Genomic DNA, 24,802 nt, shown 5'->3' with positions numbered 1-24,802 from the left:
TTGTACGTTGTTTTATTATATATATATATATATATATATGTATATATATATATATATATATATGTATATATGTATGTGTATGTATATATGTATGTATGTACATATATACATATATATATATATATTCATACATAATTTATGTTTTATGTTTTATTTTAATATATATATATTTAGCTAAGTGATTTCTCATGTAATTAAGTAATTTCTATCTTATGTATTTACGTTAGTATACATTTGCGTACATACACACGCGACAATAGGACAATGGCATCGAGCAAATATTCGTAATAATCTGACTGATCGTAAATAGTTAAGAGTTCTACCGCAGAGTTCCACAAGTATAGCTAGAATATACTTATACTTATCCCCGTACGTGGAAGATATTTAAATCTCTTAAAATTGTCTCGGCAACGAAACCACATAGAGACGAACGTAAAGTAATTATATCAAGAAAGAATCGATATATAGTATATTGTATTTTATATATATATATATATAAAAGAAAAACACTTTTCACATATAGGATATAGCATATATATATATATATATGCTATATATATATATAGCATATACAGGGTATCCCATTTTAAAAGATCCACTCAAAAATCTCAAAAACTATTGGACGAATAAAAAAATGTCTCAGACAAAAGTTGTCCAAATTAATTGGTAGAAAAAAATGATATAATAAAAAATTGGGATTTCCACTTAAGAAAATTAATGATCAGTGAATATCTCGAGTGGCGCTATTTGTAAATAAAATGCTATCGCCGTCTTATGTCCTCCTTGAAACTGAACAATTTTTGTCTGGAACATTTTTCGATTCAACGCAGTGTTTCTAAGATCCTTTAAAGTGGGATATCCTGTATATAGCCTGTATGTATAGTTTTATGGATATTTTGGATATTTAAAATGCTTCTACTTACGTGATCGCGACTTCATACGCGGAGATTACAAGACAACATTAAAACACGATATACGTATAATTGTATGTATGTATGTATGTATGTATGTATGTACATGCACATATGCGCGTACACTTTCTCGACCAAGCGAAAAATGCGAAGAATGTACCGTCGGAAATATTACGTATTCTTACAACATGACACTACGCGCACTCCGCCTGGACTAGATGTTATGTGCTACGATATAACAGGCTTGTATTCTTGAATGTTAGCAGTACTAAGGTGATTGCATTCCATCGTGCTATATACTTTGTTAGGCTTCACGCGGGCTACGACCATGGGCTTTACCGTATAATTACAGACGTAAATTACTCTGAGACTCGGGAATGCGACGTTTCCTTATAATTATTTCTTTAATCCGCTTGAAGAGAACGCAAGATACATGACCCGTTGTAAGATACAACAAGCGTATTCTCAAATGAGCTACGATCATATGGAAAACGGTAAATTCGTGATTCTTTAACGTTGCGGCATATCGACCGAATTCTATCTCAGAAGGCGGAATTTATAGACATATATTCGCGAAAATTAGAATCGCATGTAAAAGCATTACATATTGGATGATACTGAATAATTGCAAAAGGATTTCCGCTGAATTGTAGATCGTCCAAGATGGGCTCTCTTCACTTGCGTGCAATGCAACAATATTTTTACATTACCATAATTTTAAATGTACTTTTATTCACGTTTATGTAACGTATGGAACTTTACTGTCACATGTACTAACATTGAACCTCGTATTACGAAATATGTATGTAGCGAAGGTTTGAACTCGTACGGACTTGAATTCTGTACATGTTCGAATATCCATGTTCGATGAGACACGTAGTAGCTATTTGGATATACGCGTATGTTGCTTTCAGAATGTCCATATATCGGATTCATATGCATCGTTGTCGAGAGCCGCCTCCGAGGCTAGTTGCACATCCTGATATTGATATGCAGTGTGCATTTGATATTCCGGTTATATTTAACTTTCGTTCGTTATTGATCACGCTGTAATACAATTTTATACTGTATTCACGATACCATAAATAAATCAATAAATACCATTAACGAACTCATTTGTAAGACGATCAATGTTCGAAATGCTCAGCTGCTGTCCCAGAGAAGGAAGGACAGGGAGAGACTACGAGAATTTTTTATATAAATTAAATATGCTGAAAAATATGTTGAAAATATTCCACAGTATTTTTCAGAAATATCTAAGGAATCTTATATGCCTAAAAATTCTCTTGTTACTAGTTTATGACATTGAATTGAAGAGATCGAAACTGATTGTATATCACGTTGAATTGCCACAAAAAATACACTTATTCTTCATAGACGCGTCATATTCTGTCGCAGCCTAATTTTACGACCCGTAAACGCATTAATTGGCAGATAACCGACTGAGGTCGACGTAGAGTAGAAGCGTCACGACATTTTCCTCAAAAAAGGATTTTTGTAACATATTTATTTCTCAAAAATGTTTCCGTATTACATAATGCGCAGCACAAAGAACAGATATAAAATTTGTCATTATCTCAGAACTCTGTGACGTTGCTCCGTGATACCAAGTATCGAAGTCGTGTGATCGGTGTGGTATAAAAGATATAAATTTCATCAATCACACACACACATACACACACACACATACACAATGTCATAAACATGTTATTTTCTACTTGCATGCCCTTGACCAAAGATATCAAGCCATCGGTTTTACAATATATCAATTCTATATACTTTTAGATGACTGGAATTGTAGCGGAGTGTGAAGAAGATAAATGTGCAAACACGCGGAGTAACGCGTGAGTGTACATACTATATCTGTTTTGTTTTGTCGTTCCTTAAATTATTTACTTTTTTTTTAATTATGCCTGCATAAAATCGTATATAATAAAACTACCAACTCCTCTTGTGTATCATAAAAGATAATAATTATAATTTTATTGCAATTATACATTCAACATACTCTTTATCATCTTTTTGCTCTTTTAAGTAATAATAGTGACAAGATTCTTCGGTTTTAATTTTCGCCGTAATTAATGCTTTCTTCGCTAGCGTACGATGAATATTCTCGTAGAAAAGCTTTATTCTTTAATCAAAGAGAGAGAGAGAGAGAGAGAGAGAGAGAGAGAGAGAGTGTGTGCGTGTCCTAGACACACAATGTGTATCTCGTACTCTTTTACAAATCTATTTTACAAATAATTTAGCGACTGAAAGGATATTCGATTACGTTCAGAGAAACCTTATGAATTTTATATGATTAATCGCTGATACAAAGATGAATAGAAACAAAGCTTATTCTCTCAAACAAGCAACAATATTATATTCCATGGCAGATTGCTTGTTTTATACCGTAAGTCTTTGTTGCTACTATCATAGGCATTTCTTAAATCTCGTAAGAACAGATTTTTGATCACATGATAATGATATAGGTACCACATTGTTCTTTATATTAAGAAAAAGTATTTTTATCGATGTTCCCATAAACCTATTAATATTGATGTGTCGCATTATATAAAAAATTTGATATTTTTCTATATCTCCTAATAAAACTTCATGTAATAAATTTCTTTATTATTGTCGCACTATTGAATAATTTGTTTTGCGCCGTTGATAAATTGTTCGATCCGCCTTTGAAAAACTAGTGTCTTTTTCTTTATACACGGACGAATTTCAGATATATATATATATATATGTGTGTGTGTGTGTATGTATATGTGTGTGTTATATTAAGCAATAATACTGCATTTTGGCATTAATAAACATCAGTATTCAAATAACGTAACGTTTTGTTACGTTTATAACGTAACAAAAACAAGAATTATGTTCTGCTTAAAATAATAAAACGTATACAATAATTAAATAGATTGGCAACAAACAGTATAAATAAAAATATCGTTATTTGCCAAAAGTGTAGATGACACAAAATCTCCTACGTCTAAGTCTTCTAACATAAATAACAAACATAAAAAAAATTCGTCTTTCAAACTAATTGTATGGTCCATGTTATCCTATTTAAATGATTAATATATGCAGGATAATTCTCGTTATAAAACAAAATTTTTAATACGTAATAATTGTTTTCCTCATTAAACAATCCTTGTACAACATTTATACGATGTCAATCACTTCCAACATACCTGATCGGATTAACAAACTTTATTTCTGTAAAATCTTTTTACAGAAAAGGAGAAAAACCAGTATTAACATGTCCAAAGATTTTCAATTCCAATCATTTGAATTAATAAAAATGCTCTATACTTAAACAAATTAAAGTAGTATGAAACAATTATTGTATTGTAATAGGAATTCATTATCAAATTAGAAATATAAAATCAGTTATAAAATCATGTTATGCTTTGTAAGTAGCACGTACTGTGTCTTATAATAAGTCATATATTATTTACAAATCCTAAGTTTTAGAGACTGGTGTTTTATGTTTCTGTATTACTGACGAATACTTCAAAAAGTATTCATAACTTGAGAGTAACGACTTGAATATACATGTATATATATATATATACATATATATATATATACACACACACAAGAAAAATTTGTAAGCATCATCTTAGCGCGCGTTACCTCAAGATTAATAATATATTTGATATTAGATATTGATCTTAAAATATGCTGCTTATTTACACATGACAATGTACAACAAAGGCAATCAACGGGAATACATTAGTCGCCGATAAACTATCTGAAAACAACCAGATTGTGTCGATAACAAGTATAGCGATTATAAAGAGTGCCGTACTTAAATCTTTCGCATAAACTATATTTATCAGGAAGTTAACACAAGGCGCGAAACTTATTTCTTTCGTACATGTTCCTATGATACACAATCTATTATTATGCTACGTACAAATTGTCGATTACCTGAATTGTTCAGTACAAACAAGTTATTTTCCAAAATACGAGACAAAAGACAAAGTTCCTTCGTCTCGTGTAACTCGATCGAAGCGATACTAAATTATGCGAGCGATATAAAATGATCGGTTTCCGTAGAATTTGCAACATTATTGTATCGTTTTACCGTTATCACAGATTGTTTTGGTGGTAGGCCCATTTGCTACATATCACGTCCGCGGCAAGCCTACAATGGACTAGAACATTTTATCAGAATCCACCGGCAGTCCGGATCAAAATGTTTAAACCGCCATCACGTTTCTAACGTCGGGAAAAGTCTTGTTAATACGAAATAGGCTACGTCGTAATTATTCCAGTATGCCGTGTGAGCTGTTACTGTGTACAAATAATTCCTTCCTAACCCAACAGCGCGCAGCACATAGTCAAGTCGCTGCGCTAACTCTGAAACAGGGAATAAAATGAAAGAAAACTGTCAATAATCCATAATTCAAAAGACCTTTGCGTCTCTTGAATGAAAAAAAAAAAATGCGTTGCTATCGTGTAAATCACCTTGCCCTGGACGGATTGGTGGGTTCGAATCTGGTGTCGGCGAAGACGGACCCTCTCTGGCATTCCAACCGCCTCGAACCAAGTCCCAAAGACTCCAACCCTTCTCCGCGCTCCGATTGGGCGTATCCACTGGACTGTCGTCCTTATCATCAGTTTCTACCAATATACAATTTATACTCTTTTATAATATGTGGAATATTCTCAGTTAAAGATTGTATTTCTTTTTTATTTTAGGAATTCAATCGACTCTTTAGAAAAGAGCGTTTGTTCATACTATAATTATTCGTTTAAACTAATCGTTCGATAATTGTCCTCTTCAATCATGTTTTTGTCTATAAACACAGTAATTATTATAACTACCATCCTTGACCGTATAATTACTGCCATACGCTGCAACGCAAGTTGATAGCGTATTTTTTTTTTATATATATCATAAGTAGTGAGTTTTTTTATATATCGTAAGTAACCTGTAGGCGGTAGAACCGGATCTCCGTTATTTAATGACGAAGGCGACTGCTCCATCTGCTGCCCGTCGACACCTCCGTACGGAGGTATGAGAACTGGCTCAATTTTACTGTAGCCTCTTTCTAAAAGCGGTTCCATCCGATAAGCCACCGGATCGGACCAGTGAAATATGTTGTAAAATCTCTTGCACAAACTCTGCGGCATCACGTCTAGCCTATTTGATGGGGTACGAGTGCGCAATGCCAGAAACACGGACAGCGGCGAGCCCAGACAAAACAAATTCTCAATCTGCGAACAAGATGAAATTTTCACTCTTCCTATTTATAGAACATATAATTCCTACAGAGTAATTAAAATTAATTCAATAATGAAATTACTGAATATATTTCGAGAGAGAAAGAGAGAGTTTACCAGTCCAAACAGAATTTCATCGGAATTCAGCAGAAATGTTACGTGATTTGTATTCACGGAGATTGCGCAATAACTCACGGGAAATTGTAATCCTTGCAGTAAAACTTCTTGTGTCGGGGACGGGAGCTGTGTGTCAGGTCCCACCCAGCCAGTAACTATGTCATATACAATCACACATCCCAGCGAGTGCGCCAAGATCGACACTTTTCCTTGCCAGCCGGGATGTCGACTCGCGAACATAAAATATAATCTATTCAGTTCTTTTTGCAAGCCCGCTCTGACCTCAGCGCCATACAAAGGACTCGTGTAGTACAGAATATCCATCGCTGATGCGTTTAGCAAGTGACGTATACTCAATACACTATAGGGCGTGATCGCGTCTACTATATCTGGGAAAAAGAGAGTTGCACATTCAATAAATTAAATCAGCATTGTTTCCTCCCTGCAATATATCTCTGCCTTACCTCCGTCCAACTTCAATGACGACCGCCACTCAACCGCAAAAAATTCCACTCTGTGCTTTGAATTGGGAAAATACTTCTGCTTGAGCCAATCCACGCAGTCTCTGAAACTATCGTTTCATCCGTGTTAAAAGAGAAAATTATGCAGGATGCAAAGGTGCTTGTGTCATCTTTTTACCATGTAGTGTTACGTATAATTTTTCCCGTGTCTCGTTTTTGTCCTATTCCGTGAACGACAAATACTAAATGATCAATATCACGAGGCTTACTTTCTATATTAGCGCGTGTTTTATAGCCTCTTTTTAATCGATAACCAGTCGCTGAAAGGAAATAGTGAACAAACGTATTGAAAATTTGTATTTCAAATGTCATATTGTGTGCAAAGATGTAACATGACTAGCGATATGATAAAAAGGAGAATGTTTAAATCTATAATAGTAGATCAAGTGATTCTGATGATAATGTCGTATGATTTAAATTTTCACTCACTTTTAGTAAAACCTAGCTTTGATGTGACACTGCGCATCAGTTTAGTAGGTGTATATTCGCTATATAATGTCACATCGTTAATTGTATGCCAATCGACGTGAAACTCGGAGAATTGTTCGGTATGTAATACTGGAAAAAAAAAAAAAAAAAAACAGAAACTCTTGAGAACTTATTAAAATATATTACACAGCTTCAAGAACAGAACAAGGTAAAAAGTATACCTTTGTAGGACTGATTATTTGTATCACACTTGGAACTACTTTGATTGTTGCTTTCTTTTTGGAATAGATTAAGATGGACTTCCTCTATTACTTTAGAATGTTCTGTTTCTAGTGGTATCCAGCTGCCATCGTAGTACCATGTACCTCTCATAATTTCCCATTCTTCACCTTGAGCCAAAGAGTTGAATATACACATTAGTACAGTTCGTGTGAATTAATCAAGTCAATAAGTGGATACAACAGGCAACTTAATTAAAAAGGTCAGGATTTGGAATTCTAGACACTCATAAATAGTAAAAAATTCTAAGACATACATCCTGTATTGAAAAAAAATACAAAATAAGGTATCAGAGGTGATATAAAATAAGGCCATATAAAATAAGATGTTATACAAAAGCTGCTTTTTTTCCTCTTTTCCTAGTGCCACTAGATTATATAACACTAAAACTGTAACATAAACTGTACATTGAAAAAATTGAATTGAAGAAACAATAAAAGACTTGTCAGAAATGTCATATAAAAGTTGTTTGTATCACTAGATTATGCAACACTAAAATTGTAATATTAAACAAGTTGTAAAATACAAGTCATAAATACTTTGTTAAGCACTTTTAATGGATTCTTTGTTACAGTGTGCTATCTACTGTCCGCATCATATTTGTTTCACATGCTGCGGCTTGTAACAGGCACAACCAATAAGAATTGGCTATAATAAACTCAAGGACAAATAATCTCTAACTACAATTTTTTCAGCAGGAGGCAAGTTGTTCATTTCAGTGTTACTTTTGTTAAGTAATTCCTGACGATCCTGATAAATCTTTTCGATCCTCAAACTGTCGTATCCACAAAAGTCCACCCATCTTTTCTCAACGCCATTCTTGTAAAACCATCGTATTTCTTCTGGGGTCAAAGGTTCTGCATAAATAGCTTCACCCACGGCACTAGTCTCCAAATCGTTCTTTGGACTTTCATCTATGACTGCTTGATCATTGCCTTTGTGAAACAAAAAAAGATCATTGCATTATATTACTAATCATAACAAATGACAATAATTACGGTAAGTTATAACAATTGCAATGACAAAAGCAATGACTAACAAGTGTTTTGTGATATTGGTCATGCGCATTGATCTTTGTACCTTGAATATATAGAAAAGATATCAATAATAAAAAAGAGATTTCAGAGATTTAGATAAAAACATTAAAGTTTTTGAAAGAGAAATGTTTCACACTGTGTGAGAAAATATAAGTAAAATTAAATATAATACACATGTGGGCAGAATTTTTAATCAGACTTTTGTAATCAGACTTACACAGCGAAAAATCATCATTTCAATTTATCAAAGCAGCACAGAGACAGAGATTAGACTAGAATCTATAGAATCTAATCATGAGGAGAAACTCACTCTCACGTACATACGACACGCACCACACACATACACACACACACACACACACACACATACACACACACACACACATACATACATATATACATACACATATACACTCAACCGATTAATAGAACCAATATCATATGCCACGTCTCAAGGATTTCCTAGTTGAAGTATTCTACTAGAAACACTTGTGCTTACAGAAAATCAGGACCAACGACAAGCTGATGCAGCCAACGATACCGCATTGAACGACGCGACGCCGCTGGCGACCCTTTGTCGGCTCTTTGTCGACGCGCGATAACGATTCCGTAAATTTACGCAGGCTAAACACAAATGTGTATCTCTCATCTCGTACCTCCGCAAGATTCAAGCTCCATGAGTGTCTCGCTGAAAGGATCGACCTCGCTCCGACCGTTGGACATCCCGCCGTCTTGCGAAGAAACTTGCGAGAATAGTCGGTGTGTACAAACCAACCGACTACGCTCGGACGACCGAGTTCAGTGGACGATTGACAGTCTCCTCTCGTCGCCGCGAGCGCACAGATCAACGGAGACACACCGGACACTGAATCACCACGCTGCACGTCTGGCAACCCTCGCTACTATCTCGCCAAGCCGTCAGCCTCACGACGGTGTCACGCGCGCGTGACGAACGAATGAGTGTACGCACAATGTGCGCTGTACGATCTCAAGGGAAGACCATCCGTCCGTCTATCTCTACGCACTGTGCCCTGATCCTCAGCACTTTCGCGAATGACAGTTTGGTCATAAACCCCGGCTGATTCGTCGTCCTTCAGACAGATCACCTCGAATCGCACGGGATGTTCTATCGGCGAGTACACGAACCCTCTTCCCTCCGATAGCGACCGACGGCGACTGACAGTGATCGCGTTTTACCTGAAGGCTGAAACCAACATCACGCCGCGTCTCTCTCTCTCTCTGACTCACTCACTCACTCACTCACTCACTCTCTCTCTCTCTCTCTCTCTCTGCCCCTCTCCTCTCTTTCTCCTTCTCTCCCGCCTCCCTCTCTCTTGCGAACGCACCGTATTATTAACCGCCGTTCATTGCACACTGCAAACGCGCGCGCGCTCACTCAATTTTTGCTTCGCCACAGCTCGGATTCGCTCACTTTATATAACGCTCCGCAATTTTCAGCCAGTTCGCGTGTGCGTCGTCGCTTTTGCGGCAAAATGCAATCCGCGTTCGCGCATCGTCCTTACGACTATCAGCTGATGCACGAAGGCGCACTGCGTGCTGCTGCACGGCGCGCGCCTTCGTGACGTATCCCCTTCCAATGCGACACGAAGTCGGCGTTCACTCAAGCAACGTCAATGGCAATTACGCGCGGCCGAGATTTGGAATGGCACTTTTGAGCGAGCGACTCAACGAGGCGAACGATTCACCGGGCGCGCCGGTCTCTCGGAAATCAACAGCACGCGATTGACAGAAGCCTTCCTTCTTCATTCGTCATCGCTTTTCGCGCAGCGCGAGTTTTGCCGAGCACGCCTGAAATCTTCTCGCGTGTGATTTCGCGATACCATGCCGATGAGTAATTGCATTGTCCTTGGGTAATCGACGTGCATTCGGTTATTTTCGTTGACTCGCGGTCTCGCACGACGACACACGCGTTGCATTCGCTTGAGTTGTCGCATTGTTGCAGGATAATCGCGGCTGACTTTCCTCGTGCCATGAAAGCAATCACCGCGAGAGGGAACGTTATTCGGTACTCACCATCACGCGTGCCGAATTCGATCGTGTTCGTTACAGCTGGCGAGAACAGCATTGTAACACATGAACATCATCAGGCGGCTGTCATCGACGCGTAAACTTGACATTGCATCGGAAGCGTTCTCTTTTTTAAGAAGAAACGGATTAAAAGCTTGTAGGTTATAAGTCAACGAAAGGGCGCGCAGAGCGTAACGCACGAGGTACTCTCATTTGATACATCGAAGGATGCGTCTCGACCAATCAGAGTCTCGTTTCTGGTCTCGCAACCCTTCGACGAGAAGTTCACCTTGAGCTCCCTTCAGTTCGTCGCATCCGCGCGAGACACAGACGCGGCCATTTTGGCGCGAGCGAGCGAGGCGCTCGGGAGCGAAGGGAATCGTAAGTTGTATTTGGAATTTTTTCAAGCACCTCTGCAAAAAATCTCGTCGAAATGACAGATTCTTCGTTCTGCACGTGTCGCTGCATGACGAATATCGCGACATCGATAAAGATGCCCGGCTGTTTCCTACAGTATGATTCTACAGGATATCTACATACAGGATATCTCATTTTAAATGAATCAGGCAAAAATCTCGAAAAATGTGAAAGATACTGAGAAACGTCTCAGATAAAAGTTGTATGGTTTCAAGGGGGATATAAAACAAAATTATATCATTTTACAGATGGCGCCACTTTCGTGATATTTACTGATCATTACTTTTCTTAAATGGAAACTTTTCCTACCAATTAATTTTAATAACTTTTTTGTCTGAAACATTTTTTTATTTGCCTAATATTTTTTTAGATATTTAAGGAAAACGTACGTAATATGAGTAAATAAATCAAGAGCACTTACGGTTATACAGGATGCCCCATTTTAAATGACCTGGCAAAAATCTTTAAAAATATGAAAAATACTAAGAAACATTTCAGATAAAAGCTGTATATAGTTTCAAAAGGGACATGGAACAACTATATATCGTTTTGTTTACAGTTTGATATACTTACAGTTTACAGTCTGATAACTTTTTCAATATTTAACTTACGATATCTCGCTAACTGTTTGTCGGAAGAGAAAGTGGTACTAGACATTTTTACTCTATTTGGTCTCAAAAATATATTGTTACAATAACGTCCTTACTTTTGTTAATTTGATGATTTTGAAATTTCCAAAAGTCGATAAGTTAACAAAAGTTAAAGTACTATAGTAACAATATATTCTTGAGACTAAATAGAATAAAAAAGTCTAGTACTATTTTTTCTTTCGACGAATAGTTAACGGGATATCGTAAGTTACATGTTGAAAAAATTACCAAGTTTTCCTCAAATATCTCAGACGATATTAGTCAAATAAAGAAATCTTTCAGACAAAAGTTGTTTAAATCAATTGGTAGAAAAAGATATAATAAAAAATTGGGATTTTCATCGAAGAAAAGTGGCGCCATCTGTAAACAAAATGATATAGTTGTTCATGTCCCCTTTGAAACTATACAACTTTTGTATGAAATGTTTCTTAGTATTTTTAATATTTTTCGATATTTTTGCCTGGCTCATTTTAAATGGAACACCCTCTATAATCTCTATAAGTGCTCTCGATTTATTTATATTACTAACGATTTATATAGGATAAATAGATTTAAATATAGATAAGGAAGGATAAGAAAAAAAAAGAAAACAAAGAAAAAGAAAAAAGAGTAGAAAAAAGATATCGAAGAAAAAAATTATCCATATCAACGAATTAGTCAATAAAAACAAAAAATGATCTGATATAATTGTTTTCATGTCCCCTTTGAAACTATACAACTTTTGTATGAAATGTTTCTTAGTATTTTTAATATTTTTCGATATTTTTGCCTGGCTCATTTTAAATGGAACACCCTCTATAATCTCTATAAGTGCTCTCGATTTATTTACTCATATTACGTACACGGAAAATTTATATATAAGGATATAGATTTATAGATTTATAGATAAGGAAGGAAGAGGAAAAGAGAGAGACAGAGAGAGAGAGAGAAAGAGTGAGATAGCAGAAAGAAATTATCCTTCAACAATTATCTAACTTTATATAATTGTGTACAATTACAAGATGATAGATGTATATATAAATAAGATATCGACCCACGTGCGTATTTTATTGTTCGACACTTTGCGGTATTTTAAGGAAAGTGTCCTGCATGTCCTGACATTTTTGTGTCTCTCTCTTTCATGATTTCGTGCCAACGCATATCGACAATATCGTATCGCGACACGCCAAACATTTCACAGTGACAATGTCGTTGTGTCAATATACACATACATGTAAATTTATCGTTACACTTGTCCCATGTCGTGTTAAAGAGTGACATGGCGATTCGTTCCTCAGCAATATCAACAAGATAAGCCTGTTCTTTTTCGAAGGATTTCTGAACTAATACAATGAGTTGGAGCGAAACAATTATTGCACTAATGCGCACTAGTTCAAAAGTTTTTCGAAAAAAAAACAGATCCAATGTTACCTTGTCCAAGGACGCTTGAAATAGCAGTCTAATTCACGCGAAATTCAATGTTGAAGATCGGCGTCGAGTCTCTTGATACTTCCGCCGCGAAGAAATCTGCCGCTGTAGGCCTATTCTGTAACTTTTTAATAATAACGACACTGTCGTTGCGCAAGTATAATATATGGCAGAAAAATACTCAACGACACATCATGCTAGTGATATTGTCGTTGCGCAAATATAAGGTATACGTGTCAAATTACACCACTTTAACACGTTCATTGCCGCTCACGCGATATCGCGTGTTGCGGCTTCTCACCAAACGGCCGTTCACGCGATTGTTTTTTATTATGAGTGACAAACCAGGACCCTCGAAAAGACTCAGTTCAATGCCAGTTCAATCGTGCAAAAAAAGACTAAAAATAAATAAAAGAAAAAATAACTTTGGCCACCACACAAAATTCCAATTTTCAGTTTGGCAATGAGCGTGTTAAGCAAAGACTAATTTTTGAGAGTTTATTTTTAAAAAAGTAAAGTGGTGTTAAGTAAGACCTTATGTATGAATCTTATTAAAAGTTATTATTTTGTAAATTAACGAAAACACATATACAAATTAGAAATAAACAAAATTATTTATTTATATAAAAGAATTAAGTGTGAACTGCAAATGTCCCGAATTGTAGGCCCATTGAAATTGTAGGTCCCAATTTATGTCACCGATTATGTACCAAATGACGCCACTCTATATTATATTATATAAAAACCATATAACTTTATAATATTATACCTTTTTATCGTCTTTTATTATATTTTAATAGTATTGTACGCTTACTTTAGCGGAGCCATTTGACACACTATCACGACTTCTTTCCCTGCAATTCTTAGACACTTTTATTCAGCTATGTTTTATTACATGCATAGAACAAGCTAAGGTGGCGCAATTTAGGTCAGTGACGTAATTCGGTACGTTTACTTAATAGGAAGTTTTTGCAATACCGTCTCTCAGATACGGTAAACGTAAATCGTGAACGTTATTTGTTCAGAAATAACGTCGCAATATATGCGACCAATAGCATTCACGATCAACGTTTACCGTATATCTGAGAGACGGCATTGCAAAAACTCCCTATTATATGACAGAAAAGATGCATAACGACACATCATGCTAGTGAAATTGTCGATAAGAAGTTACAGAATCCCGCCGCTGAACTGACCGGAGAACTGACCGAAGAACCTACGGGTAAACAGCAGTTTCGTAAGAGAAACATTTCCCGCGTCTCTTCCGTTACCTTCTGCGCCCGTTCCAGCGTCCGTTTACAGCGAGAACTGCCGAGATGGCGATAGCGTACGGGCGGGACTTGCCGCAGCGTCGCACGCCGCTTTCCGCGCGCGAATTTCAAAAGACCAAGACAGCAGGAAAAAATAGCGGAATATACTTCTCCACGGTGAACCTCCGCGGCGATCGTTTCGCGGTTGACGTTCCGTGCATGACCCGGACGAAGGAGACCCGTCGCGAGTCCAAGGACGAGCCGTGAAGCGCGCCTAGGGGAATTTCTCGCTGTCCGCAGAGAAAAACTTGAAAGCCGCCAACACGGAATTTTCTGCGACATCGACTTTCCGCATTGGGAAAGGACGTCATCTGCATCCATTTTGAGAGGATAACTACGATGCTACATCCTCACTTTCAGGTCTCGGTGGTAAAATCTGCATGTGGTCCGTGCTACATCCACTTGCAGGCGGTTTATGTCCGTGCTGCAACCATAGTTGCCATCTCTATGTCAGACTATGCCCGAAGGTTTAAAAAGAGCGGGGGAGGGAGGGGGGAGGAACAGGAAAAATAAAAGTACGTATTAAATATTAAATCTTCGAGTACATGTTGCCGTATCAAAGTCTCCTGTATAATAAACGATTTGACACGTCTGGACGCATGATGTATCGTTGCCCGCGTTCCGTTCTCTTCGTCCTGTTTCTCAATTCAACATCCCATCCGCTCCAGACATTCACTCGTGGCACTGATAGTGGCCGTCGGTGAGCATTCGATCCGCTCGGAGGAGCGCGTGTTAATTAACGCGACCGTTTTAATTAACGCGATTATAAATATCCCGCGAGTCGACGAAATATCTGAACTTTTAAAAAAAGCATCAAAGAAAATCACGTTGATGTTGTCATGGGTGAAATCTCACCCTGGTATATATAAATTTTTTTTATTTTCGAAATAAAAAAAAGCCACGCCAGCACATGCCAGCAGCTCGCAATCAATAAGTGACTCATTGTCAAAGGCAGCGCTTTCACGTATCGCTTTTACTGCATTGCACATTTCGGTAATTTTTTTTTTCTCGAAGATCTTTTACAAAAGTTAGAATTCTTGATCTAACCAGATACTTGATCTAACCAGACTGTTCAGACAACTGCGTATATATATGATCAATGCAATATTCATAAGTAAATAACTTGTTCATTGTAGCAGCACTCAAATACAAACTCTTAGAAGATTGCATTAATTTTACAATTTTTGAACCATTTAGCTCGAACAATTTCACTCCTAAATTTTGAATCCGTAGCGGAAAGTACGGTGGGTTGCGCGCTTCCAGAAGTCGTCGTACAACACCACGATTTTCCATCAGTTTTCCCCAAGTGTCTGTATGTAATATTAGTTCATTACCGTGATTGTCGCCGAGGACTATTTCCACGACGGGGTAGAGTCGATATTGTACATTGAGTCTTATTGATTATTGTATATTGAGTACAAAAACTTCATCCAATACACTATACAAGATAAAAAGAAGCAGGAAGAATGTGATAACGATATGTGTGCGTGCGTGCGTGTGCGCATATGGAAGACAGAAGAGCTATAAAAAAGTTCAAAGCAGAACATTCTATAGTTTAGTCGAAGACGAACAGAGTGGACGCCAGACTGCTGATACCAAATCATAGGTCTATAAGCTTATTATTGTATCAGATAAACTGCAGAGCTGGCCATGATCTGCACATTTCGGGCGAAATTCAGGAGGTGACGCTTACCGTCCCCCTCGCACCGCTCCGCGCTCAGCGGCCGGGGTGACGATCGCGGTATACTCAGACCCGTTGTTGTATCAGAAATCAGCTGAGGTGTCACATTATCATTAAAATTGTTTTCTCGTTTAATAATTACTTTAAAATATATATGCTTACGTGTTTAATACATACATATATATATATATATATCAGGTGTAGTAAAAAGAAATCCATTATTTTTGCATGAAATTGAAGGCTTTAATTACCATAGTTAGAATGATCCGATTTAGGTCAAATATGCGCCGTTTTGTTCGATAACTTGTTGCCATTTTGAAGGTAATTTCATCATGCCTCTCTCATAGAAGCCCTCGTCCCTATTGGCAAAAAATTGAGACAGTCGATTTTCACAAGTCTCTCTTGAAGCGAATTTTTCACCAGCAAAATTGTTCGCCATGAACAGGAACAGATGGTAATCACTTGGTGCCAGGTCCGGACTATAAGGTGGATGCATAAGAACCTCCCAACCAAGCTCCCGGAGCTTCTGGCGAGTCACTATCGATGTGTGTGGCCTGGCGTTGTCCTGATGGAACACAATTCCTCTCCTATTGGCCAAAGCTGGCCGCTTCTGGGCGATTGCTTCCTTCAGACGGCCCAATTGTTGACAGTACAGTTCCGAGTTAAGAGTTTTGCCGTAGGGGAGCAGCTCATAGTAGATAATTCCCTGCCAATACCACCAAACACACAGCAAAACCTTCCTGGCCGTCAATCCTGGCTTGGCCACCGTTTCCGCCGGCTCACCGCGATTCGACCACGACCGTTTTCGCTTGACGTTGTCGTAAGTGATCCACTTTTCATCACCAGTGACCAACCGCTTCAGAAATGGGTCGATTTTGTTGCGATTCAGCAGCGATTCGCAGATGGAAATTCGGTCCATGAGGTTTTTTTTCGTTAACTCGTGTGGCACCCATACATCGAGCTTCTTTTTGTATCTAGCCTTATTCAAATGGTTCCAAACGGTTTTTTGTGCAATCTTTAGCTCTTGGGCAATCGAAACAGTGCTTACATGACGGTCGGACTCGACAATGTCCATGATTTTATCGATATTTTCGACAATTGGCCTTCCAGTGCGTGATGCATCTTTGACATCGAAATTACCGGAACGGAATCGACGAAACCAAAATTGCGCGTGATTGGCTGTTACAGTATCAGGACCATAAACACTATTCACATTTTCAGCCGCCTGGTTTGCGTTTTCGCCTTTATCGAAGAAAAACTGTAAAATATAGCGTATTTCCTCTTTGCTAGTGTCCATCTTTGACGCGCGCTCAAACAAAACTGAGTCAACTAATCACAAAACTGTCACAAAAGTTTTTTTAGTACGAAATCTTCTTTCTCATCTTTCTAACGCCGTCTAGTGGAACCCGATCAGACTTATACAACGCGAGATACAGATAACTAAAGCCATCTATTGGAAAAATAATGGATTTCTTTTTACTACACCTGATATATATATATATATATATATAGTTAAATCAGCGTCACATTTAAATTAAATGGCAGCGATCCATTAACGAAATCAATTTTGCGACTCACGAGGGAAACATGCAGTTCGTGAAGCAACCAACGTCGATATGCGTGACAAATTTCGACAATAGAACGGAATCAATGCTTGAGCAAGAGGCGCACAGGCATGGAAACATGCTTCCGAACACCATACGCTGCATCATATGCGGTCCCTCGAATTGCGGCAAGACAAACATTCTCATCAGCTTGTTGGAAAGTCCACACGGTCTACATTTCGAGAACTTGTACGTGTACTCGAAATCATTGCAACAACCTAAATAAAACTTGGAAAATCTGCTGAAATCGATAGATGAAATTGGGTACTTTACATTCTCCAATAACAGCGATGTGATTCCAACGACCGAAACGCCTAAAAATTCGATTTTTAACTTTGATGACGTTGCATGTGACAAACAAGATACGATAAGAGAATACTTTGCAATGGGTCGTCATTCGAGCGTTGGCTGTTTCTATCTCTGTCAGACGTACGCAAAAATACCCAAGCATCTTATATGGGACAATGCAAATTTTCTGATTCTCTTTAAACAGGATGGTACCAACTTGAAACATGTGTACAACGACCATGTGAACACTGACATGTTATATGAGAATTTCAGTACATTGTGTTGCAAATGTTGGGAGGATAAATATGGTTTCACAGTGATTGATAAGGACAACTCAATGACCGACGAACGATACAGGAAAGGATTTAACGACTTTGCTGTGCTGTGAGATGTACAGTCGTCATTTTAACCTCAACGTGGTAACATCTTCAACATTCACAAGACAAACATATCAATGATGAATAGTAGCGTGAAGATCATGGATCGTGAAAAGGTAGCGGAAGAGATTGCGAAAACGAGCGAATCAATCCGCAAGAAGTATCGCGCTTTGAAAACCGGTAGAATGGTGGAAAATGCTGCATTGGAGAGACACTTTAAACCTATTATTGAACCTCTCAAACAAATCGCGGGAAGCAACGCTAATGTGGAAAGTAACGTTGATGTTAAAACTGAGCCACTATCAATGAATACAAGCGAAGAAGCAAAGAGTGTAATATTAAAACCCGAAAAAAAGATAAAGCGTGAGGCAAAACCAGTCGCATTGACTACACCGAAACGGAAACTATTAAACGATCCTCTGGTAGTTCCTACATACGGGAGCTCTACAACATGAGGAACTAAATGGAATGTCGCATGAACCTTCACCGATCGACAATCTACTGATGATGATGATGATGATGATGATGATGATGAGAATGTTTCCGAAACCCCCGATAAACCGGTAGTGACATCCGTTAGACATCCGTCAGTTGCGAACGTATAAAGGACAACAAACTTTACGTGATCATTTTGGTCCGTTGGGTCAAAAATATATGGGAGCTGTGCTAAGTAGTGGTAAAGATAACACTATAGATTATGTTTACGGCGTACGTCTTAGTAACGATGGAGCGATGCTTGGTGATAAACGTATCGATGTGGACAGAGACGATAATATAATCATAGGCGAAACAGGATACATTGGAACACCTGGTCTTTACGAGCTAATATTCAAAAGAATCCCCGACGATTCTGTGTACACCGAAGCTGATGTGCAAAAATACAAAAATATACTATTGGCGACAAATACTCACAGACGCGGGTACCTCCCGCAAAATCCTATACTCGGTATAACGGACACAAATATAAACATATAATCGCACCCCTAGTATCAGATGCGTCGAGCAATAAAGTGGGAGGAAAAAGTTTATACGCATCGCAAGCTATGATGACCTTAAATGACAACAATATCGATTACGTGCATTGGGATGATCCCAACGAGCTGGTGGATCGTCTGCGATTGCTTGACGCTTCGCGCCAAGCTGGCAACAGCTCGCACGAGCACGAAATTTTATCAATTATCGAAGAACTCCGTGAAGCTGGTCTCATTATAAATTAAGCAGCGTGGCATTGACACAAGTCAGTCAGTCCGTACAACTTGTTCCGAAATGTCGATGAATAAGTTTGGAGTGTCGCGAGAAAACAATGGTGCGAAAACTGATCGAGCGCATCAATGGAATGAACATGTTGAAAATTACATATATGAAAATGCCCTTTGTTTAAACGCTGCCAAAGTTTTTGATGCAAAATCGCGCAAGATAAAACATGTAGCGCAGCCTGAAGCCGACAGTGACGTTGCAATCAAACAATACGTGGAAGAATGTGTTGCAGGTGTGAGAAATCATTCGAATGATGTTGCAACCAAACGATACGTACATGAAAATGCCCTTTGTCTAACTGCCGATGGCAAAGGTTTTGACGCAACAGGGCACGCGATACATCATGTAACGCGGCCGAGAGCCTTCAATGATGTTGCGCACAAAAATTATGTGAATGAGAGTATAAAGTCTGTAAAACTTCTGCTACATGAGAGTAACGTTGAGAAGAAGCAGTATATAGATGAGAATATAAATTCTGTAAAGCTTCTACTGCATGAGAGTAACGTTGAGACGAAGCAGTATGTAGATGAGAATGTTAAAAAATTGAAGGATTGGCTGGAGGACTACCAGAAGAAAAACATACTGAGCATAAATAGCATTCATGAGAACACAGAACGAATTTTAGACTGGACAGATTCAGAGATAAAGAAATCGTCGAAAATATATAACTTTAACTATATTCTGTGTAGTAGGTCAGATATGAACCAAACTATTACAGACAAACCTCGTTACCGAACGACATCGACGTAGTTGACGTCTATTTTCTCAGGAGGCGTGTCGACATAGTTGACGTCTATTTTCTCAGGGGGCGCGTCGAATTCATAAAAATTTCTGAACCTTCGCTGATGGCCGCTCTCAGGTTCCTCTCTGCTGTCGATTGACGCGCCGCGCCGCGCCGCACCGATCGATCGAGTTGGTTTCGCACGTCTGGAAAGTTCGCGCACGAGGCACTAGTTAGCGGTATTGCCTTCTCGAGAGGACGTGCTCTCCTCTCGAGAGAGAGCGTTAGCCGACGCAGCTGCCGCCAGCCAGCGTTGCCGTCGTCGTGGTTGCCGGCACATACAGTGCGCAGTGTGAGTCGAGGTCTTCGGAACCGGCCGGAGGGTCACATCGACGACGTGACGCACACGTCCTGGCGTGTACGACGTGCGAGACGACAAATAAAGGACGACAATCGAGCGTCGAGGTGGGTGTCACAGTTCGATCTGTCGGTTTCCTAACAGCACAGATGCCCAGAAGACGTCTAGAGTACGTCTTGAGGACATCGTGGGGACATTCCTTCATCCTCAGGACGTCCTTAGGACGTCCTCAGGAGAATATGTGCTGTCTGGGTTGTCCTCTCCGATTCATGACGATCACTCGGTTAGTCGGCTGATCGCTTGGTCGATCTTGGTGGCATAGCTATGTCGGGTCGTGCGCTTGTAGTACACGCCTCGCGTTATGGTTCTCTCTCTCTCTCTCTCTCTCTTTCTCTCTCTCTCTCTCTCTCTCTCTCTCTCTCTCTCTCTCTCTCTCTCTCGTCTTCGTATCGTTGAGCGATGATATGTCGCGAAGACTCGGTCGCGCCGTTTGAATAAAATATGCCAGTCTTCGGCAGTTCTTCGCTGTTGTTTCGATGCTTTTAACCTTTCTCTCTCTCATTCTCTCTTTCTCTGTCCCCTCTCTCTTCCTTTCACGTTCAACCGCGGCGCGACGACTGTATCCTGACGATCTACGGGACAAGGGTCGGTCCTTTTCCGTGCGTGTGAGAAATTCACGTAGCCGGGATCTCATCGATTTCGGAGCTCTGTCAGGTAGATGGAGAGAGGAGGCTCGACGGACCGAAGTCGTTTCCGAGTTATTTAGCTCATTAGCTCCGGCCGTTGAAACGCGACAGATCCTTAAACGCGCGGCATCGTGCCCTTAAAGGGAATGCGAAAACGTGCAAGATATCGAGCATCTACGAGAGTTTCTCGCTGTTCGGTGCCGCCGGAGACTTGCGCGTGTCTCCTTTAATGTCCGATGCAAATAAAGAGGTGGGGAAACGAGGAAGAAACGTGAGAGAAGCGCGTAAGAACCGCGCTGAGATGTTTGCCGTTGGGTTAAAGCCCGCTTCAGAATAGGTTGCAAACATCCAGTTGCGAGTTGCGAAGGATGGCAACTACTAGTTACAAAGTGTTATTTTCGGTTGTAAGAGACAGTTGCGATTGCCGGTTGTCATCGCCAAGAGGTTAAAAGTTGGGCAACTCTTCTTTAGCAACCGCCATTGTCTTACGACCGAAAATAACACTTTGTAACTAGTAAGTAGTTGCCATTCCTCGCAACTCGCAACTGAGTGTTTGCAACCTATTCTGGACCGGGCTTAACACTCCTCCCGCCTACTCCGTTCTACTCCGTTCTACTCCTTGGAACGACGCGACCTTGTCCTTCGTCGGCCGCTCGTCGATAATAGATCCGCCGCTCTCCTTGGCTGCGCCTCCGCTTCTTAGGTTTGAAGCCAAACGCACATATGTGTCGGCGTGTTGGCTGAACACGGACGGAAGAGGAGATGAGACGCTCGATGCGAGAAGTGCAGCCGGTGGGTGAGACGGGTCGCCGGATGACGGAGTGTTTATTTACTCTCAATCGTCCTGCCTGCGCGTTCGGGTTCTTTTGCTCAAACTTTTGCGTACGTCGCTTAGCACTTCGCTTTGCATCTCGCACGCAGGGAGCGACGTTCCGTAGAGATTTACAACTTTGCTCGCTTCGGCGATCAGACAAAAGGGAGTTTTTCGTTGATCGTGAATGCTATTAGTCGCGTACATTGCGACGTTATTTCTGAGTGAATAACGTTCACGATTTATGTTTACCGTATTTGAGCGACGGTATTGCAAAAACTCCGTAAAATCGATAGCGATTCTTAAAAACGTTTAGTCGTCGATGTACTTGCGCGAGCGCGATTCAGCGGGACCTGATGTTCGGCGTAAAGTCCGTGTCACACTACGGATTGAAGATTAGATTTCGACAAATCAACGAACTTCGGTTTTGATTCGCTTTATTCCGATTGGTCAAATTTCAATCTTCAATCCGCAAAGCCCGTGTCACACTACGGATTGAAGATCAAGGATTGCGGATTGAAGATTAGATTTCGACAAATCAATGAACTTCGGTTTTGATTCGCTTTATTCCGATTGGTCAGATTTCAATCTTCAATCCGCAATCCTTGATCTTCAACCCGTAGTGTGACACGGGCTTAAGGGCCGGTCCAGAATAAATTGCAACGCTCAGTTGCGGAGTGGCAAATTGTCAATTGCAAGTTGTACATCATTGCAACATCATTGCTAATCTACGTATAGATGTCGAGAATTATAGGTTGTGAAGAAATAGCCAATCAGAAAATATAATATCCGCTTTTTCTCGTTGTCCATTAATTATACTCGATAATTAGCTAGCAGAATAGTCAGATAATATTGGCTATTTTTACCAATTAATCGCTTTTAATGAAATAATAGCATTAATACAACAGGAGATAAATAAAATTACTTGATGCCTAACAGCTTTGGGGCTCTGTATTGAGGCTATGAGTTAAAACTAACCTCAAATTTTACTCAAAGATGGTACTCAATAAAAAAATATCCGTTTTATTGAGTAACAGAAAATAGCAATAATTTTCCAAACGTCATCTTTCTCTTCTCTGTTCCTAAAATCTGATTCAATTTTATCAATTAAAAATTGACTCGTCTTTATATGTACGATTAGTGATCGTATTTCGAACTCATCCCATTCTTCTCCAACTGCTTCAAGCACATCCAATTTATACTGCTCTTCAGTATCCATTTTCTTTACAACAGAATTTTGTAACAGAATGCGCGCATATAAGTATCTACAAAACTATCAAAAATCACCCTACATCATTTATATCACACAATTTACTTATCTGTAGTATCGTGTTTCATTTTTCGCGTTTTTCCCGAACTCGATACTTGATTGGCTGAGACGTTGCGATTGTTGGTTGTTGTCGTCAAGAAGTTAACAATTGGGCAACTCTCTTTTAGCAACCATGACTGTCTTTTACAACTGGAAATAGCACTTTACTACTAGTAACTAGTAGTTGCCATCCTTCGCAACTCGCAATTAGGTATTTGCGACCTATTCTGGACCGGCTTTAACAGTCGACCGAATTGCGAGCGAAGTGTATTTTCACGCGATGTCAGCTGATTTACGTCTGGATTCGCCGAGCGTACGCGACCACGCACACACACACACACACACACACACACACATGTCTCGATCTATTTTTAGTCCTAGTCGTAAAAGAACCAAGTTCGTCGGAAATATAAACGGGATATCCACCTTTCGGTCTTATTTGGCGCTTTTACACGATCGCTCGCGACCTCGCACGATTTGCACAGGTTTTGCGTATATAAACAGTGCGATAGCTCAAAGTACACGTTTTTATATTTGCATTAAGGATAATTTAAGGATAAGAATGAAAGAGTTTCTTGAGCCGATTTTAAAATCTTGCCACGTTCAACCGGAGCTGAATCTGAGATGATCTCGCGTGCAAGATCCGACTATGAATACCATCTTTGGATTAACATTGGATCAGCATTAACCCTTTAACACTTACTTTAACGTTAACCTACTGGTAACTATAGTTACCAGAAACGCATTTAAGAATTCATAACTTAGTCAAAAAAGGAGAAATTTTCGTTTTCTTTGCACCACTAAAGGTGAATTCTTCTTCTAAAAAATGCTATATAGATTGTATGTAGATTCGGTTTAGTCTGTTTTTAGCTCAGTTTTAATGATAACATATTTTGTCAAATTTCAAGTAGGCATAGTTAGCATTGTTACTGACATCTAGAAGTGCGCTATAAATGAATAGATTGGTATCTGTTATAATTTTATACATTTGGAAGCTTTCTCAGATGCAAAATGTGAAATTAAAAGAATACAAAAATTCAAAATGGCGAATCCAATATGGTGGACACGAAAATCAAGAAATCAATCTATTTTCGTGATACCTGGTGACCTACTGCGCTTTTTATTGCGCGGCGAAAAATGAAGGGACGATTGACTATCTAAATGGTGATCTATAAGATATTCTTCTGAAATAGTAAGCTTGACGCTCTGAATGATAAACTTCACTCACAAATATTGTAAAGTTTCAGCTCAAAAATGTCAAGCTGACTATCAGAGTTATGTCATATAGATTATCCTTCTCTGCAGGCTCTGCAGGCATTGCTCTTAGATTATTTTTCTCTGCATAGGTTGCTCATTTCGTATATGCTTTTAGGATCCAAGT

General features: G+C 39.1%; 2 protein-coding genes and 1 long non-coding RNA gene across 3 annotated transcripts in view; 2 read left to right on the top strand and 1 right to left on the bottom strand.

The window, feature by feature from the left end:
• Positions 1-3,050: 3,050 nt before the first annotated feature.
• LOC105183032 (phospholipase DDHD1) lies at positions 3,051-10,023 on the bottom strand. The gene is made up of 11 exons (XM_011140879.3): positions 9,864-10,023; positions 9,174-9,721; positions 8,206-8,415; positions 7,423-7,590; positions 7,202-7,330; positions 6,891-7,032; positions 6,716-6,822; positions 6,330-6,640; positions 5,843-6,128; positions 5,376-5,531; positions 3,051-5,267 (listed from the first exon to the last, which is right to left on the bottom strand). The coding sequence occupies exons 2-11, from the start codon at positions 9,238-9,240 to the stop codon at positions 5,119-5,121; spliced, it is 1,725 nt and encodes a 574-aa protein (XP_011139181.1). The 5' UTR covers positions 9,241-9,721; positions 9,864-10,023; the 3' UTR covers positions 3,051-5,118.
• LOC112588577 (uncharacterized) lies at positions 7,628-8,138 on the top strand. Its single transcript, XR_003112937.1, has 2 exons — positions 7,628-7,682; positions 8,055-8,138. It is a non-coding gene; the product is annotated as an uncharacterized LOC112588577 (long non-coding RNA).
• A 10,481-nt stretch (positions 10,024-20,504) lies between the features above and the next one.
• The window catches only part of Tps1 (Trehalose-6-phosphate synthase 1), a 35,283-nt gene continuing 30,985 nt past the window's right edge, over positions 20,505-24,802 (top strand). The window contains exon 1 of the mRNA XM_025298906.1: positions 20,505-20,722. The gene's annotated coding sequence lies outside the window, so the exon portion shown is untranslated. The remainder of the gene's footprint in view (positions 20,723-24,802) is intronic.

Source organism: Harpegnathos saltator, unplaced genomic scaffold (genome assembly GCF_003227715.2).
Source record: "Harpegnathos saltator strain DR-91 unplaced genomic scaffold, Hsal_v8.6 scaffold248, whole genome shotgun sequence".
NCBI lineage: Eukaryota > Metazoa > Arthropoda > Insecta > Hymenoptera > Formicidae > Harpegnathos > Harpegnathos saltator.
This window is presented reverse-complemented; position numbering and strand designations above follow the sequence as displayed.

Excerpts from the sequence above, each read along its gene's own strand:
- LOC105183032 (XM_011140879.3), bottom strand. The coding sequence starts at position 9,240 with ATGTCCAACGGTCGGAGCGAGGTCGATCCTTTCAGCGAGACACTCATG. Across the intron at positions 6,823-6,890 it reads ATTATACGTAACACTACATG|TTTCAGAGACTGCGTGGATT; the intron begins GTAAAAAGATGA and ends ATGAAACGATAG. Across the intron at positions 6,641-6,715 it reads GTCATTGAAGTTGGACGGAG|ATATAGTAGACGCGATCACG; the intron begins GTAAGGCAGAGA and ends TCTTTTTCCCAG.